The sequence below is a fragment of the Agelaius phoeniceus genome, assembly GCF_051311805.1.
Source record: "Agelaius phoeniceus isolate bAgePho1 chromosome W unlocalized genomic scaffold, bAgePho1.hap1 SUPER_W_unloc_1, whole genome shotgun sequence".
NCBI classification, from domain to species: domain Eukaryota; kingdom Metazoa; phylum Chordata; class Aves; order Passeriformes; family Icteridae; genus Agelaius; species Agelaius phoeniceus.
The window spans coordinates 4,523,930-4,541,287 of NW_027509866.1; the positions used below are offsets into that span (position 1 = coordinate 4,523,930).

Genomic DNA, 17,358 nt, shown 5'->3' on the forward strand with positions numbered 1-17,358 from the left:
GATGGGACAGAGGACACTCAGTGCCCAGCCCTGTGGCATGAAGGGCATCACCCTGCTGTGCCAGGGAGGGCACTGGCAGTGCTGCCTGCAGGGGCATGTCCCTGCCAGCTCCTGTCCACCTGCTGCAGGAGCCCCAAGCCCATCCCACCAGGCTGGATCTGCTGGCTCTGTCCCCATGGCCACGTGTGCTGGCCATGGCACAAGGCAGGTCCCTGTGCACAGGACACCAGCTGGCAGGAGCTGGGCTGTCCCAGCTGCAGGGATTGGTTTTGGGAACTCCTTTCACAGGAGGCACCCAATCCCTGTCTGTAGGATTGACGGGGGTAGCACGGTCGGGACGAACGGAGACGAGAGATCTCTGAAGCCAGGTCATGGACGGTTTATTGCAAAGGGAGTGGGTGCAGGGCCCTGCTTGGAGCTGCCAGCCACAGCTCGGAGCAGGCCTGAGAGAAGAGAGGGGTAGAGAGGGAGAGAGCATAAGAGAGTAAAAGGGGTATGAGGATAAAAGGCAAGAGCTAAGAGACAAGAGGTAAGAGTAAGAGGTAAGAGCTAAGAGCATAGAAAAGTAAGAGCTAAGTTCCCGTTACAATACAGTAAATCATCTTCTGTGTTGAATATTCTGATTCTCACTTAACCAATCTAGTACAACATACAAATCCTATAGCACTTCCATACAGCCTATAAGAATCACTACATTACCATACTGTGCTACATTTTAAACCCTAAAAACTCCTCTTTGGAACCTTCTGCAAAGCTGGCAGGGTCTGCTCTGACCCTTGGACCTGCCTGCAAGCAGAGGGTCTTGTTTCATCAAAAGGGGATTACCTTCAGCCAGCCACACCATTGTTTTCCCGTTGTTCAGTAACTAAGGGATCTCGAAGCTTGCTTTCATTTCAATCTCACTTATAGTTTCCATATTCTCAAAATCTTTTGCCAGGCAATCATATTTATAAGGTTTTCCTGTTTCATCTTCCCCAACAGCCCTCCAAGCCTGAGCTCAGACTGCAAACAGATGCAGCTCATCAGATGTGCTTTCATCAGCCTTGGGACAGAGAGATGGGCCAGACAGGGCAGTGCAAGGCAAGGAATGCAAAAGCCCCCAGCCCTGGGGCAAGCACTGGCCCTCCACAGCTGCCCTCTGCTCCCCTGCCCTGCCCCGTCCCCCCAGGCTGCTCTGCCCCAGCCCAGGTGCAGAGCCCTCCTTGCTGTGTCAGGGCTGCTCTGCACCCCAGGCACTGGGGATGTGTCCTCAGGGCCCTCACCTTTGGCTGGGCGGTGGCTCCTTGCTGGGGGGCATGGGCTGCAAATACGAGAGTGTCTCGGGGTACCTGGGGAGGGCAGGAGTCACAGGGGTGTGACAGGGGACATAGAACCTGTTCCTGTTGGAGGCAGCCCCCCCAAAGCCATGGGATTGTAGCCCATGGCATCCCGCTGCCTGTAGCCCTTGGGATGAGCCCCCACAGCCCCTGCTGATGGGCAGGGCTGCAGAGGGGGCTCCCCACATCAGCCCCTCCCAAGCAGACACTGTCCCCCTGTGCCAGCACAGCGGGTCACTGCTGGCACCCATCTCCCCCCATGCCAGCCCCGCTGCCCCCGAGGCACTGGTGCTACTCACTGGCCAGGAACCTGCACGCTGAGCATGCGGTCACAGGACAGGCACGAGAAAGGGACTGGCAGCTGCCTAAGGAGGGGGAGGGAAGAGGGCTGGCTGAGCTCCTGGGGCCACAGCCCTGCAGCACACAGGCAGCAGCTCCCTGCAGCAGCCAGCTGCTGGGCAGCTCACTGCACAGGGGCACGGCCATTGCAGGGTGAACCGTGGGCTCTTGAGCCTGTTTCTCCCCATCCCCAAGGTGCTGGCTGATGCCAGGTGAAGGGCACAGGCACCCATGCCACCATCCCTAGCAGCCCCTGCAGCGCTTTCAGCCCCTCTCTGGCACCAAAGCTCCCCCGTGTGCACGGCCAGGAGGGCAGGGCACGACCCAGCTCAGGGCATGGTGTGTGACAGCCCTGCCTGGCAGGAGCAGTTGCCATCACTGTCCCCAAAGCCATCAGAATCTCCATTGCACTCACTTCTTAATCCCAGCAGCGTTTTCACGCAACAGCCTATCCTTGAGTTCCTCCATGTTCCTGTTCCAGGAATCCTCCCGGTGTTTACGGAAAGTCTTCAGCTCCAGGCGATCCAGCTGTGAACAGGTGCACAGCCTCAGCCAGCTGCTCCAGGATGTGACATGGAGCTCTCCAGGGAAAAGCCTGGAGGGGGATCCTCAGAGGGATGCTGCCTCAGGCTGTCAAGTCCCAAAGGTGCCAGTTCCTCGTGGTGGGGACGAGGTACCCCTCACCTTGTCTTCAATTGCATCGCTGAACTGCTGCTGGGTACTGTTCCAGTGCTGCTCCTGGCCTGAAATCTGGCTCTGCAACTCCTGCATCCTTTCATCCAGCTCCTCCATGTTCTCTTCACACTGGCTGCCATTGACTTTGCTGTCCAAGGCAGCTTTGTCCATCTTCTAGCAGAGGGGAAGGGCAGGAGAGCGGTGGGGAAAGGGATGAGGAACACCAGGCAGGGCCAGCGTGTGAGGGACAGAGGGAGGAGTGCTTCTGAGACACAGGAGAAATTTTCCAGAGTAGAAATCCATTTTGATTTAGGTGAAATGTACATCTTTGAGTCTGTGGTTAGAAAACATAGCTATGTAGCCTGATTGCAAAGCCTAGGCTCAGGGAATCTGATTCAGTGAAGGACAGAGATAAGGGGGGGACGGGACAGAGGGTGATAAAGAGAGACAGAGAGCCTGCTGTGAAAGCAGGTCAACCTGACCTAAGAATTCTTTCTGATAAAGAAGAACTAGTGGCAAATGTCACGCAAAATTTGTAAAAATGAATATGTATGAACCTATTGTGAAATCGTATGGATATGTATTTGAGAGGAGGATAAAAAGGGACCTGAAGTTCCCAGAGGTACGCATGCCTTTTAAGGAGAGTAATCTCTGCATGCATCCAGTGCTGTAATAATAAACACACCGGCTTTACAACTTACACAACGTTGTGGAGGTTTTGGCTATCTCTGCAAAACAGACCCCTTTTGGAGGTTTCCTCCCCAAATTTGCCCTAAGCCAGCACAAACAATCATGAAAATTTCACCAGTGGCATAATTTCCTGCTGGCAAATCTTGTGACAGAAGCTTGACCTTGTTCTCCATGAGACATTCTTGGGAAGAGAGACAGGAGAAGATTCCTGGAAAACTGAAACAGCTTTCCAGAAGTGAAATGAAAATGAATGAAATAATCCAAGATCTTTTCCTTTATCTCTATGCTCCCCTTTTCCATGTTGCACTACTTCTCCATCCCAGGAATTCCAGATGCACCGCACCTCTAAGATCGGTGACTTAGTGATTTTTAGACACTCTAAAATACCATGAGCCACACAGAGTTTTCCTTCCCCTGGTTCTACTGGAAGGCAACACTGGACATGTAAGTGCAGTGCTTGGGTCAGGTAGGAATCCTACAGCAAGGGAAGGTGGCCCGACAGTGTTTGACCCTCAGCCAGGCCAATGCAGAGCAGCAAGCGAGGGGATTGCTGTGCCAGTGTGCAGGAGTCAGGGCTCTGCATCTGGGCTCACCGCTGCAAAGTTCCCGTGTTTGGACAGACTCAGGGGCTGTGCCCGGGGCGCGCGGGGCTCGAACGTGGGGCTCGTGGGGCGAGCGGGGAACGGACACGGGGACGAACGGCCCCGGTGCTTCAGTTGCAGCAGCGGCAGCGGCGGCAGCAGCAGCGGCGGCAGCAGCAGCAGCAAAAGCAGATATTCGAGAGAACCCTTTCTCTTTCTCTCTTTCTTTCTCTGTGTCTCCCTTTCCCGCCGTCGGGCACCCTTCTCCCGGGGTCCCTTGCCCGGCGTCCCTCTCCTCTCCCCGCCTCCCTCTCCCCTGCCGGGCCGGGCCATGCCCCCGGCCCGCCCCCGGCCCCGGGCGGGGCTGCCCCGTGCCCGACCCCGGCCGTCCCGCCGCGCTCTCGCCTCCGCCCGGCTCTGGCCGTACTGGCGGTGGCGCTGCTGGGCGGGCGTCAGTGCCTGGTGCGGGGGCGGCATCGCCGCCCTTCGGCTCCGCCTGGCCCGAGCCCGGCCCCGGCCCCGGCCCCGGCCCCGGCCCCGGCCCCGGCCCCGGCCCCGGCCCTGGCTCCTCCCGGGGCCCGCGGAGGACACAGGCGACGCTGCCGCTCCCGCCGCCTCCGCTGCGGCTTCCCCGGCCCGAGCTCGGCCGCTCGGCAGCGCGGCCGCCGGCCCCGAGCCGTCGGGGCCCGGGGCAGGTGGGGATGCCCGGCCTGGGCCGCTCGGGGCGCGCTCGGGGGCCGTTGCTGGACCGGGCCGAGCGCTGACAGCCGCGTCTCGCCCGCAGGGAAGGCGCAGGAGGCCCTGCAGGAGCGGTACCGAGTGGGTTCGCTGCTGGGGCGCGGAGGCTTCGGCAGCGTCTGCTCGGGGACGCGGCTCTCGGACGGCGCCCCGGTGAGCGGCGGGGCCGGCGGCGGGCGGAGGGGGAGGAGGAGGAGAAGGGCGGAGGATGGGACTGGGCAGGGCGGGCGGCGAGCTGAGCCCGCTGCTCTCCCTCGCTCGCAGGTGGCCATCAAACGCGTGCCGCGGGATCGCATCCGGCACTGGGGCGAGCTGGTGAGTGAGCGGGGCCAGCGGCAGCAGCCGGGCCGGGCCGGGCGGCGAGGAGCCGGGGCCCGGCACGGTGGGAGCCGCCGGGAGCCTGCGGGGAGAGCGGGCGTGGGCTGAGCGGGGCGTGCAGAGCATCCCAGGCTGGCTGAGGGCTCCCAGAGCCCCGGCACGGCCTCAGCCCCACTGACGGCACCGCGCTCCTCCCGCAGCCCGACGGCAGCAGCGCGCCGCTGGAGATCGTGCTGCTGGCCAAGGTGTCCCGTGGCTGTGCCGCTGTCATTCAGCTCCTGGAGTGGCTCGAGCTCCCCGACAGCTTCCTGCTGGTGCTGGAGCGTCCGGAGCGGTGCCAGGAGCTCTCGGCTTTCCTGGCGGAGCGGGGGTTCCTGCCGGAGGAGGAGGCGCGGGCGCTGTTCCGCCAGGTGCTGGAGGCCGTGCGGCACTGCACCGCCTGCGGGGTCCTGCACAGGGACATCAAGCCCGAGAACATCCTGCTCGACCTGGCCAGCGGGCAGCTGAAACTCATCGACTTTGGCTGTGGCGCCTTCCTCCAAGACACAGCCTACACCCAGTTTGCAGGTGAGCCCTCGCAGGGGATGCTCCTGGGCATCTCATGGCCCAGCCTGGGTGCAGCTCTGGGGCTTCCCCCTATTGCAGCCGGAATGGGATTGATGCTGGAGCCGAGTTGATTTGGGTGGGGTGTGAGGGGGGCCAGCTGCCAGCCCTGCCGACAGCCTTCAGCACCCACTGTGGCCTGGGCTGGGGCTGGAGCTGGGGCAGCCAGCCCAACACAAACACCCATGGGGGTAGCAGAGAGGGGGGTCTGACCCCGTGCCCCGGATGGTTTGGTGTGCAGGCAAGGAAGGGCTTGGACTGCTCCACTCCCCTTGTTTGCCTTGGCTTATTAACATTTTTGGGGGCCATACAGGTGGGGAGGAGAGTGGGTTTTCTCCACCAGTGGGTGGGTTTTTCCTTTGTGTGTCATGGTTGGGCCTTCCCAGGGTTTCTGCTGCCCTCTTCCAGCACCAGTGGCTTCTTTTCCAGCCCCGAGTTTGTACACAAGTCCCAGGTGCTGGCGAGAGGGCAGCGCTCACCCCGTGTGCCTCTGGGGCAGCCCCCACACGGCCAGGGATGCTGGGGCCAGGCTCTGGGAGCAGCAGCATCCCCCTGCTGAGCTGTGTCTGTGTTCCACAGGAACCCTGTCCTACAGCCCACCAGAGTGGATCCAGCACCAACGCTACCACGGCGAGGCAGCGACGATCTGGTCCCTGGGCCTCCTGCTGTGCCACCTGGTCATGGGCAAGCACCCGTTCAGGAGGGGCCAGGAGATCATCCGGGGGCAGATCTTGTTCCCACGATGGCTCTCTCAAGGTGGATCCTCATCTCTGGGCACGGGGGGAATCCCAGTGCTGGGAGACAGCAGCGGGCTCGTGGGCATCCCGCTCTGGCAGCTGCTGAGGAGGTGGCACAGGTCCTGCTCTCCTGCTCTCCTCCAAACAGAGCATCCATGGGGAAGTTTAGGCCCAGCTCTGGGCACACCCAGCATGGCCTGGGCACAGGAACAGGGGGGCAACTTCTCCAGCTGACTGGTGATTTCTGGTTTCTCTCCCCAGAGTGCCAGGATATCATTAAGAGGTGTTTGTCCATGCAACCCTCAGACAGGCCATCCTTAGAAGAGCTTTTCTGCCATCCTTGGGTGCAGGGTGTTCCTCTGCCCTAGAAGATGGGAGAGATCCATGTGCACAGTTGGACCCAGGGGCCTGGCAGGTACCAGCTCCACACATCTCTTGGCACTCAGTGGCAAAGCAAACCAGGCTGGTTTTGTGCTGCCTGTAGCTCTGAGCAGGGGTCAGCAGAAGGGAACACGCAGCTCTTGGGCTGGAGCAGAGCTGGAGACCTGGTGTGGCAAGCACTGCTGGCCACCATCCCCCCTGGTTTGGTTTGTCTGGTTCATGGATGGCTGGGGCCCTGGGCAGAGCCCTGACAGCCTGGTCTGGCCCCAGGAAGGAGAAGGAGCCCCTGGAGAAGCTGTACCAGGTGGGGCTGCTGCTGGAGACACCAAAGACAACCTCAAGGATGACAATCTCTTCCTCGGCCTGGCCAGCTGAAGATGATGGACTTGGATTCTGGCACCTTCTTCAAAGCCAGTCACCAGGCCAAATTTGCAGGTGAGTCCACAGGCAGGGGGATGCTCCCAGATCTGGGCCTGGCACGGCCTGGCCGGGCACCAAAGGTTCCCCCTTTGCTGGGGCAGATGCAATGAATTCTTCAGACGCTGCCCAGCTGCTTTTTGGCTCTGGGCAGCTGCTGAGGGCTGGATGTGCCGTGGCTGGCTGCAGGCTGGGCACATGTCCTGCCCTCCTGCTCTGCTGCCAAAGGCAGCAGGGATGGGCAGCTCTGGGCACAGCTCTGGGCACAGCCAGCACGGCCTGGGCACCGCAGGCCTTGGCACAAGGGCACAGGAGCCCTCAGCTGACGGGCGGTTTCTGCTTTCTCTCCTTGCAGCCGGGCTCTGCGGCTGCTGAGGCTGCTCTGGGCTCTGCCAGGGCTCTGCTGGGCTCAGCCCTGGGCCCAGCTGGGCTGGCTCTGCCCTCACATTGCTCTGACAGCTCTGCATCAGACGAGCCCGTTGCCAGCACAGCGCCTGAGCTTTCTGCTTTGGCAGGTGAGTGAGACTCTGCTGCAGGCCCAGAGATTGCAGCTGGGGACACACATCCAATTGGCAAGGACCCAAACTCTCCACAGTCCCAGCTGAACACCTGGATCTGCACGGGGTGTTTGTCTGTCCCATTCTTCCTTCTTGATTGGCTGGAATTGTGCAGTTGCACTTTCTTCCTCCTCTAGCAGTGCCACGAGTGGGCCAAAGCTGGCGAGTGGGCCGTGCTCCTGAGGCAGTGCAGTCTGGAGCTGGTGGATGGAGAATTGCCCTTCTGCACTGCCAAACCAGAGCAAAAAGCTGTCAGTGGGACTTTGTGTCTTTAAGAAATCCCTGACAGTTTCAAAGGGAATGTGCAGTTCATTTCCAGGCTGAGAAGGAAGGGCATCTTCTAAAGGATTTGGGGTTTGACAGAGTTTCCATTCCCAGTCCTGCTTGGAGCTGGCAGGGCACAAAGCAATTTCCTCTTGCTTCAACCACAATTTAACAATATTGGAAACAACCTCAAAAACTTATAAAAAAGGGTGCTGAAGTCAGCAAGATGGATCCATGGCATCAGCACATTTACAATGTAAATAACTGAGTTCTCTTTTTCAAAAGATCGTTTACCTCTTAATGCAAAGAATGTAACTTTGCATTTATGTTTTGTTTTTTTCACTAACATTATGTTATGTTTTTTCACTAACACTTGCATTTTATTCTTATCTTTTACAATTTACCTATTTTTTTCCCTTTTTCTTTTTTTTTTTCTTTTAAATAGAAAACATGTCCTATCAAAGGAATGTCCTTTGCTCCTGGTTCCTGTGTGGAGCAGCTCCCTTCCTGCTGGCTGAGCTGCTCAGGCAGAGCCCGGCAGCTCCTGGCCCTGCAGGGCTGAGGCTTTTCCCCGTTGCTGGGCACAAACTGATGGAGCAGCACTGCTGAACACGGGCACACAGAGGGACCAGCAGCAGCTGCCTTTGCCCACCTGAGGCTCCAGGGCCCAACCTCTGAGCAGCCAGGGCTGGAAGAGACTGGCAGGATGTGATCCCTGACTCTGGGCCAGGGCTGCACAAATGACCCCACAGCAGCAGCAGCAGCAGCAGCAGCAGCAGCAGCAGATGGAGCTGACTTTCAGCACAGCCCCTGCCCCTGTTCCCTCCCGTGTGCAGCGGTGTCACAGCAGCCTGAGGCACCTGGGAGCCCCCAGTGCCAGCAGGGACTTGAGATGGCAGCCCTGGGCTCCTGGAGGCTGTGCAAGGAACGGAGCTGGGCACTCCCTGTCCATGGGGAGCTGCCAGATGGAAAAGGCTGCTGTGCCCAGGCAGCTCCAAGGGCACAGAAAGGAGGCTCTGGAGCACTGGATCTGTGCCAGTGCCACAGTCCTGGGCAGCAGCCAGCCAGCCCTGGGGGAACAGAGGGCACAGCACGAGGGACAGAAGCAGGCAAGGGCAGAGACTGGAGAGAGCCAGAGCCGGGAGCAGGAACAGCTGCTCCATTGCACTCTTGGAGAAAGCTCTTGGCTGGTTCAGAGCGCTGAAAGGCGTGAAGGGCAGAGAGGAGCCACAGCAAACAATGCTCCTGTTTGCACAGCCTCCCCTCTCCGTGTCCCAGAAGGAATTGCATGGACTGTGCTCTTCTCTCCGAGTCGTCTCGTTCAGCATGAGCAGCTCAGCGCCAGGAGCTGAAGGAGCTGAAGCCTCAGGCCGCAGGAGCTGGGCAAGAGGAGACTTTCTGAGCAAATGAATGCTGCTAACATGGACCCAGCTGAATGCAGTGGATAGAATCATGGAATCACAGAATCCTTTCTGTTGGAAAAGCCCTCTGAGCTCACCCAGTGCAGCCGCTCAGCCAGCAGTGCCAAGCCCAGCACTAAACCACGTCCCTGAAGTGCCAAGGCCTGGACAGCAGCCCTGAGTGAGGCCTGAACAGCAGGCCCTGAGCCAAAGGTGGCCTCTGGATGAACCTTCCAAGCAAAGGTTATCTTTGTATCTGCTCCCTGATGAAATATGCATGGTCATTAGCACTGTGATAGATGTAGCCACTCATTAGTGAAACATGTATTGACCTTTGTGTATTTAGAAGCCAGACAAGGCCATGAAATCTGACATCTGGCCTTGTTTGGGGCTGAATGGTCAAAGTCAGCTCCCTTGGTTCCTCCTGGGGCCCTGGCCAGGCTTTGGGAGGGAGCCAAGAGGAGGATGAAACCAGATGTTGCCACACTAGCAGTGCTGTCAGTTTGTCCATTCAGCACTGTCAGAGCTGGGCCCTCTCCCAGCGGGGCTGGAGCCTCACCTGTGGCTGGAGGCACCTGCAGGAATTGCCAGTGCCCAGGAGTGGCTCTGCAGCCCTTGGCTGTGACAGCTTCCCCAGCTGCTGTGTGGGTCTGGGGGATGGTAAAGGCTGAGGGTAACTGGGGCTGGATCTTTCTCAATCACTGCAGGCAATCTTTGGTGGGGATGGTTGGGTGCATTGCTGAGCTGCTCCTGTTGTGATTCTTTGCTGCTTTGAGCTGCAGGAAATGACACTGATTCCTTCAGTTGGAGTCTGTGTCTTTAGTGCTGACCCTGCCCACTGGCAAAACAAAACTGGCCCAGTCTGGCCAGATCCCAAGAAAATGTCACTTGTTCAGTGTAAATGTGAGGAATCAGTGCCATCAGAAATTCCCAGATGGGAAGCCCTTCCCTGGAGTTCCCTGGCTCTGGAGTGGGCTGAGGTTGGAGCCCCGTGGGAGCAGTGGGGCAGTCGGGTAAAAGAGGCTGCACCCCTGGATGGCTTCAAATGCATCCAAAAATTGCACATGGGAAAGGAAAAGAACTTGTGGGTTTGGGCAGACAAAGATGAATTTGTTAAGAGTCCATTGGAAACAGCAGCTTCAGAAGGAACAATTATTGTTGGAATGCTCCCACATGGAGCAAGAGAAGAAGGTTTTAATCTTGAGCTCAGCTGCATTTGTACCCGTGAAATATCAATATAATAAATAACTATATGTATTTATTGTATAATATGACCTTAATATATATATATATTTGTATATTTATATATATATATATATATATATATTATATATATGTCTGTATCTATCTGTCTATATGTATATCAATATGTATATCTACACATGAAATAATAATAATGTGAAATAGTGCTGACAATACTAATTTGGTAGCTTTGGCTGCTCAGGGATGTAACTCTAAATACCCTACAGAACAGGACTGGCCAGGGCCCTACTGTCAGTGGTCAACTATGTGAGATTGTATACAATGAAAAAAGGAGGAAGGGAGGAAATTGGCTGTTTTTACAGGGTTTGCTGATTCTGTGATGCAGAGTGCTTTGTCTGTTCCTGTGAAAAATACAGTGATGAAGCCTGCAGGGTTTTTCATGTACCAGACTATGCACAAGCTGCAGGTTTTGTTGCACGGGTGAAGGGGTTGTTTAAAAAGCAGTTGAAAAAATGAGGAGATGGGAACCTTTGCCCATGGAGAACCCATCTCCCAGATGTGCTCCATGCCCTTAACAATGGCCCACTGGGGAAATGGAAACCCCCTGGCTGTGCACGGCTGCCCCCAGTTTGCAAATCCAACCATGGGCAGTGAGACTTGGGCTGCCTGGGAAATTGTTCTGGCTGTGATGGCCCCTGGCAGGGCCAGCCCAGAGGCTGCAGGGCTGGGCCTTCATGCACTGGAATTAGTTTGGATAAATTCAAAGCAAATGAGAGCTATCAATACTGAAACAGGAATTCAGATTCCTCCAGGACACTTTGCTTTAGTAACTGCTCACTTGGAGCTTGGCCTTGCAAAGTGGTCATGTCATGGGAAGAGGAACTGATGCAGAATATCAAGGAGAAATTAAAGGAATTGTGTTAAACAATAGTGACCAGGATTGGATTAGTCAACCCCATGACAGGGTAGCACAATTATCAATATTGCAATTTTAAGAAGGATTGTGAAAAAAGGAGATCCACCTGCAATCACCACCGTTTGTGGAGATAAAGGGTTTGGATCCAGCAGCCCTAATAATGGAGCCCGAGTGTGGGTCCGGAGGCCAAATGGCCCTCCCGAGGCAGCTGAAGGAGCAGCTCCTGGGAAAGACAACTCTGAGTCCTGAAACCTGGGCAGGAACAATGGCAATGTGTCCCTGCAGCCAAGTGTTCTGTGTGAGAACAAGTAGATGTGACAGGATATTGTTTTACACATGCTGCCAGACCAAATCTCCCTGTTTGCCCCAAGAGCCCCTTTGGGAAATGCTCTGATCCACGGGGCTCCATGTGAAGGCTGCTGTGACACTGAGGGACTTGCACAGGAATTGCATCCAGGAGCCCGGGTGCCCCTCAGGGACTGGGACCCGGCCCCTTCCAGCCAGAGGGGAAAGGGCCCCCCCAGGCCTTGTTAGCCACAGACAGCATGGTAAAGCTGAACAGCAAAGGGCCTGGGGGCATTATTCTGGAATTAACATGGTGCCAGCTCCATGGACAACAGTATTCTTGTTCTTATCCCAAATGAGATTGAGGAAAATGAATGAAGAATGGTGTCACTAAAGAATTACTGGTGTCTGTAAGGTGTACCTTGATAGCCAGAATCTTTGTCTGCCACAAACACCTCTAGTGTTTCACCAAGGGGTTAGTCACCAAAATGTAATGATGAGTTCTGATGGATTGCTGAGCTTCTTTTGTAATTCTTTGCTAATGATGATGTGCTTTGCTGAGCTTATCCTTTTGTAATTCTTTGCAGCTGTGCATGATATAAATGACACAATTCCTTAAGTTGGTGTCTGTGTCTTTGATAGCAACCCTGCCCACTGGAGAAACAGGGCCCCCTCTTGCTTGAGTGTTACCTGGGAAGACAGAAACCCTCCCTCCAAAATTCCCCCCTTCCTCCTTGTTCCCCCCCTTCATACCCTGAGCATGATGTGCTCTGGTCTGGGCTGTGCCCGGGCTCAGTTGGGGCCACCTGTCCTGGCTGTGTCCCCTGCCCAGCTCCCCCGCAGCCCCAGCCCCTCCCCAGCGTGGCTGGACGAGGGGCAGGACAGGCCTTGGCTGTGCTGCAGCTCAGCAAGAACAAAACCATCTCTGCGTGCTCAGCGCTGTGCCCAGCACCCGGCCCAGCAGTGTCTCAGTGCCAGGGGCTGTGCCCCCAGTGCCTGCCAGGGCTTTCCATGGCAACTGCCAGGCCAGGTGACCCAGGTGTCCCCCCAGTGCCGGTTGCCATGGAAACAGTGCCCAGCGCTGCCCCTTTCTGTCTGGCTGACCTGGCCTTTGGCCCTGGCAGTGCCCTTGGCTGCTGGTTCCTGGTGCCGGAGCGGCCAGCGTGGCACAGGGCAGGTGGCCATGGCACAGCCCCCAGCAAGGGATCCCCTCTGGCTCTGGGCACTGACACCAGCCCTGAGCAAGGGGCCCAGGGCAGCTTTCCATGGCCACCAACCACCACAACGGCTCCGGGCACTGGTTGCCATGGCACCAAACCAAGGAACGGGTCCCTGTGTCCGTTGCCATGGCACCTGGTGGCACCAACGAGTGTCACTGCAATTGTACCTGGAACAGCCCTGGCACCGCTTTGTCCTCAGGGTTGCCATGGCAGCCCAGGGCAGCAACAGCTCTGCAGGCAAGGGGCCATGGAACCTGGCTGCAGAAATGGCTCCTTGGGCTGGTTTCCAAGGAAACCTGAACTGATGGGGGTTGCCATGGCACCCAAAGCCAGCAGTGGGGTCCCTGCAGTGTCCATGGCAACAGTCCCTTGCAATGGCGCAGTGCAGGTTGGGATGATGATCCACCCTCACAGCTGGCCCAGGCAGGTCTGGAGTGCTCTTGGCAGCTTGGGCTTGGCACACACTTGAGGAGGATGTCTGTTTGCAATGGGGAAACTCAGGAGTTTTAGATTGCTTCAAAAAATTAAAAAGTCAAAATCCCTCTTCAGCGGAGCGAAGCCAGTTCACCAAGCAATGCAGGTCCCAGGTGAGTGAGGAGAGACAGGATGGGGTTGGGGAATGTGGAGCAAGATCATCCACACTGATCAGACCTCAAGGCACAGCTTCTCTGACCAAGCCAGATTTCCTCAAGAGTGTCCCTGGGTCAGTATCAGTCACTGAATGCTGCAATCCCCTCTTCTATACTAAGAAAAGTAATAAAGGACACTATAAAATATGATATATATTTCCTAGAAGCTCTTTGAAATATTTTTCCATACCAGCAGCAGGAAAGTTCCTAACGAACTGGCCCAGATCAGAGGGAAATCAAGGCAGAGCCATGGTTTGTCAGGAATATCTTGGTCCTAATGAGCCCTGTGCTGCATTTGAAGCTGAGCCCTGGAACCTCGGGGCCTGAGAGGAGATTGCACAAACTTTCCTGGAGTCAAAGTCAGAGGAGAAACCCCCAAGTGTCTCAAAGCATGAATGGGTCCCATTGAGGTCAACACAGGCTCCTCATGGACTCCTTGGAGGAGAGAATTGGAGGCCAGGATGGCACAAAAACCTCTCAAAGACTCAGAGTGAAAAGGAACATCCAGAGTACCTTAAAAACCTTGAGTAGCTCAAAGTATTAATGAGCCCCACTGAGTGTCAGTACAAAGCTCTCCAGGGACTCGTTAAAGCAGATAATTGGGGCCATGATTGCACAAACCTTTCACAGAGTCTGGATCAAAAGGGAAACACCAAGTACCTTCAAATTACTGAAGTACCCTGAAGTATTAATGAGCCCCACTGAGTGTTGTTACTGACAAAGCCTCTCCAGGGACTCATTACAGCAGATAATTGGGGGCTGTGACTGCACAAACCTCTCAGAGACTCCAAGGCAAAAGCCAAACCCAAAGTCCTTTGAAAAACCTGCAGTCCCTGCGGGGAGCATGAAGGAGCCCCCAGGGCCATTGCTGAGCAAGGCTCCCCAGGGACTCCTTGCAGCAGATCCTTGAGGCCACTGGGATGTGGGCTAGGGGGGGATGCTGAGGGCAGCACAAGGGGCTGACAGTGCCCAGCCTGGCTGGGGCTGTGCCAGGAGGCCCCAGGGCCTCAGGACAAGGTGTCTCCTCCCAGCCCTTGCTGGCACAGACCCTGCTGTACCCCAGGACACCCAGACTTGGCTTCTCTCTGTCCCCACCTGTCATCACTGCCTGCAGTTCTCTGCCCTGCCTGGGGCCTGGGGACACTTGCTCAGTTGTGTCCCTCAGTGGGAGCCATTAAAAGTCCAGGAAAGTTTGGAGTTGGATTCTGCCTTGGAGTTCTGGAGAGGTTTCTTCAGCTCCCTCTCAGGGACTGATGTTCAGGGCCTGAGCACAAAGGCCCAGAGGCTGATTAAAGTCCTTGTGCTGTGTCTGTGCTGCTGAGCTGTGCTGGGCTCCTGGCACAGAGGCAGCTCCTGGTGACCAAGAAGAGCTTCAAAAGCACATTTCTCTGGATGAGCAGCTCTTGTGCCAGCCCAGCAGGGCTGGGGCACTGCCTGCAGCCAGCCCGGGCACAGCCCAGAGGCACAGAGAGCTTCAATCAGTCAGGGCTGGGAAGGGGCTGAGAAGTGCCTGGGGCACAATCACTTCCAGCCCTTGGCACAGGAACCTCTGGCTGCAGGACAGTGCAGCTGCAGCTCCTGGAGCCATCTCCTCAAGCTGGAACATCCCAATGCCTGCAGAGCCTGTGAGTACAACTCTGGGTATTTCTGGTGCAGAGGAGGTGAAATGCTCATGGAGCTCTGACATGCTGAGGGGTTCTGATCAGTCATACAATATTTCCAGGGCAGGGGTTTTGTTCAAAATGAGGAAATTTCCTAAGACTAGGTATTCAGTTTACTACTATTGGAGAATGGCAGGGAGGAGTGGATACATATTAAAGGTTAATTCTGAATTATGAATTTTGACAAGTGCCTGAGACATCTGAACTGTTACTTTTAGTGACCAATAGGTTCACAGGAGATCCCTAATGTGCTTTCAGCCACTCTGCCCATGGACAGCAGCAGCATCGCCTTTGCTGGAGCCATCAGGCTCAGTCTGAGCTGTCCTTTCTCCAGGCTGCAAACAGAACCTGCCCCCAGCCAGTGCCCTGCAAACAGGCAGGGTTCTGTAGGGCCAAGGAGAGTGCACAGAGATTTGGGGTCTGTGAGTGCTGGCAGGGAGAGATCAGGCACAGGGAAACACCTGCAGGAGGGAAATCTGCAGGAAGCAGAGAAGATCAGGCAATGAGAGAAAACAAACCGCAGCAATGCTGTGGCAGGGAGAGTTTAGAGATGCCCACAGGAGCCCCTGCAGTGCAGCCCCTCCCTCTGAACAAGCCCCCTCCCTCCTGTTCCCCAGCCAAGCCTCTGCCCTAAGCCTGGGAGTTCCTGATATCTAAGAATAGGAGAGACATAGGGGGAGCTTAAAAAGAAAACCCTGGAACTCTTAAACACCAAAGGCTGTCTGTGTCTTCCAGGGGAGGGTGTATGGGAAAAGGCTTTGATTTTGGTTACAGGAATCTCCTCTAACTCTTCACTGTCCTTTCTCCATGAAAGGTGCCCATGTGCAGCCCCAGCAAATGTCCAACAGCAGCTGCATCAGGCACTTCCTCCTGCTGGCATTGGCAGACACGCGGCAGCTGCAGCTCCTGCACTTCTGCCTCTTGCTGGGCATCTCCCTGGCTGCCCTCCTGGGCAACGGCCTCATCATCAGCGCCGTAGCCTGCGGCCACCACCTGCACACGCCCATGTTCTTCTTCCTGCTCAACCTGGCCCTCGCTGACCTGGGCTCCATCTGCACCACTGTCCCCAAAGCCATGCACAATTCCCTCTGGGACACCAGCACCATCTCCTACACTGGATGTGCTGCTCAGCTCTTTTTCTTTCTGTTCTTCCTTGGATCAGAGTATTATCTCCTGACCGTGATGTGCTACGACCGCTACGTGTCCATCTGCAAACCCCTGCACTACGGGACCCTCCTGGGCAGCAGAGCTTGTGCCCACATGGCAGCAGCTGCCTGGGCCAGTGCCTTTCTCAATGCTCTCATGCACACAGCCAATACATTTTCCCTGCCCCTGTGCCATGGCAATGCCCTGGGCCAGTTCTTCTGTGAAATCCCACAGATCCTCAAGCTCTCCTGCTCACACTCCTACCTCAGGGAACTCGGGCTTCTTTCTGTTAGTATCTATTTAGCACTTGGTTGTTTCATGTTCATTGCTTTCTCCTATGTACAGATCTTCAGGGCTGTGCTGAGGATCCCCTCTGAGCAGGGACGGCACAAAGCCTTTTCCACCTGCCTCCCTCACCTGGCTGTGGTCTCCCTCTTTGTCAGCACTGCCATGTTTGCTCACCTGAAGCCCCCCTCCATCTCCTCCCCATCCCTGGATCTGGCCCTGTCAGTTCTGTATTCGGTGGTGCCTCCAGCCCTGAACCCCCTCATCTACAGCCTGAGGAACCAGGAGCTCAAGGCTGCAGTGTGGACACTGATGACTGGATGGTTTCAGAAACATTAAACTGCTGGCCAATTTCTGCATATCACTTGTAATAAAATTCATCTTTCATACTTCTTGTTGGTTTCATTTTGGAATTTCTTTTTATTTTTTTTACTTTTTTCATATTATCTACAAATAAATGTCATTGTTTGTGCCATTTCTCATTTTGTTTCTCTCCACCTTCCCTGTAGCCACAGACTGTGTCAATGAGGGGTTGTGCTTTTGGTGGCTTTAAATGAACTAAAGGAACTCCCAGCAGAGTTTTCTGCAGAGATGCCCTTTAGTTTCCTTCTCGGGAGCTGCAGCAGCAATGTCTGTGTGCAGAGCTGGGGCAGATCAGTTCTGGCACAGCAGCTCCTGTGGCCACACCATTCCTGCTCCTGCTGGCCACACCATTCCTGAGCCAGGCCAGGAGCCATTGGCCTTCTTGGCCACCTGGGCACACTGCTGCCTCATGTCCAGCCTGCTGTCCATCAGTCCCTGCAGGTCCCTTTCTGCCTGGCTGCTCTCCAGCCACTCTGTCCCCAGCCTGCAGCACTTGGGCCAAATAGCAGGGCCTGGCACTTGGATTTGTTAAACCTCACCTTGTTGGATTCATCCTCTCGGTCCAGCCTATCAAGGTCCCTGTGCAGACCACTCCTATATTCTCTCAGATCAAAACTCACATCCAGCTTGCTGA

General features: G+C 56.0%; 2 protein-coding genes across 2 annotated transcripts; both read left to right on the forward strand.

Annotated features, from left to right (window-relative positions):
• Window positions 1-3,914: 3,914 nt before the first annotated feature.
• LOC143692455 (serine/threonine-protein kinase pim-1-like) lies at window positions 3,915-6,365 on the forward strand (the record flags this gene model as incomplete). Its single annotated transcript, XM_077172688.1, is given in 6 exon segments — window positions 3,915-4,350; window positions 4,353-4,492; window positions 4,604-4,654; window positions 4,858-5,224; window positions 5,840-6,016; window positions 6,259-6,365. Coding segments are annotated over 6 exon segments (1,278 nt in total), but the record flags the coding sequence as incomplete, so codon positions are not given.
• Window positions 6,366-15,767: 9,402 nt separating this feature from the next.
• LOC143692456 (olfactory receptor 14J1-like) lies at window positions 15,768-16,700 on the forward strand. Its single transcript, XM_077172689.1, has one exon. It carries the CDS (start codon window positions 15,768-15,770, stop codon window positions 16,698-16,700), a length of 933 nt encoding a protein of 310 aa, XP_077028804.1.
• Window positions 16,701-17,358: the final 658 nt, after the last annotated feature.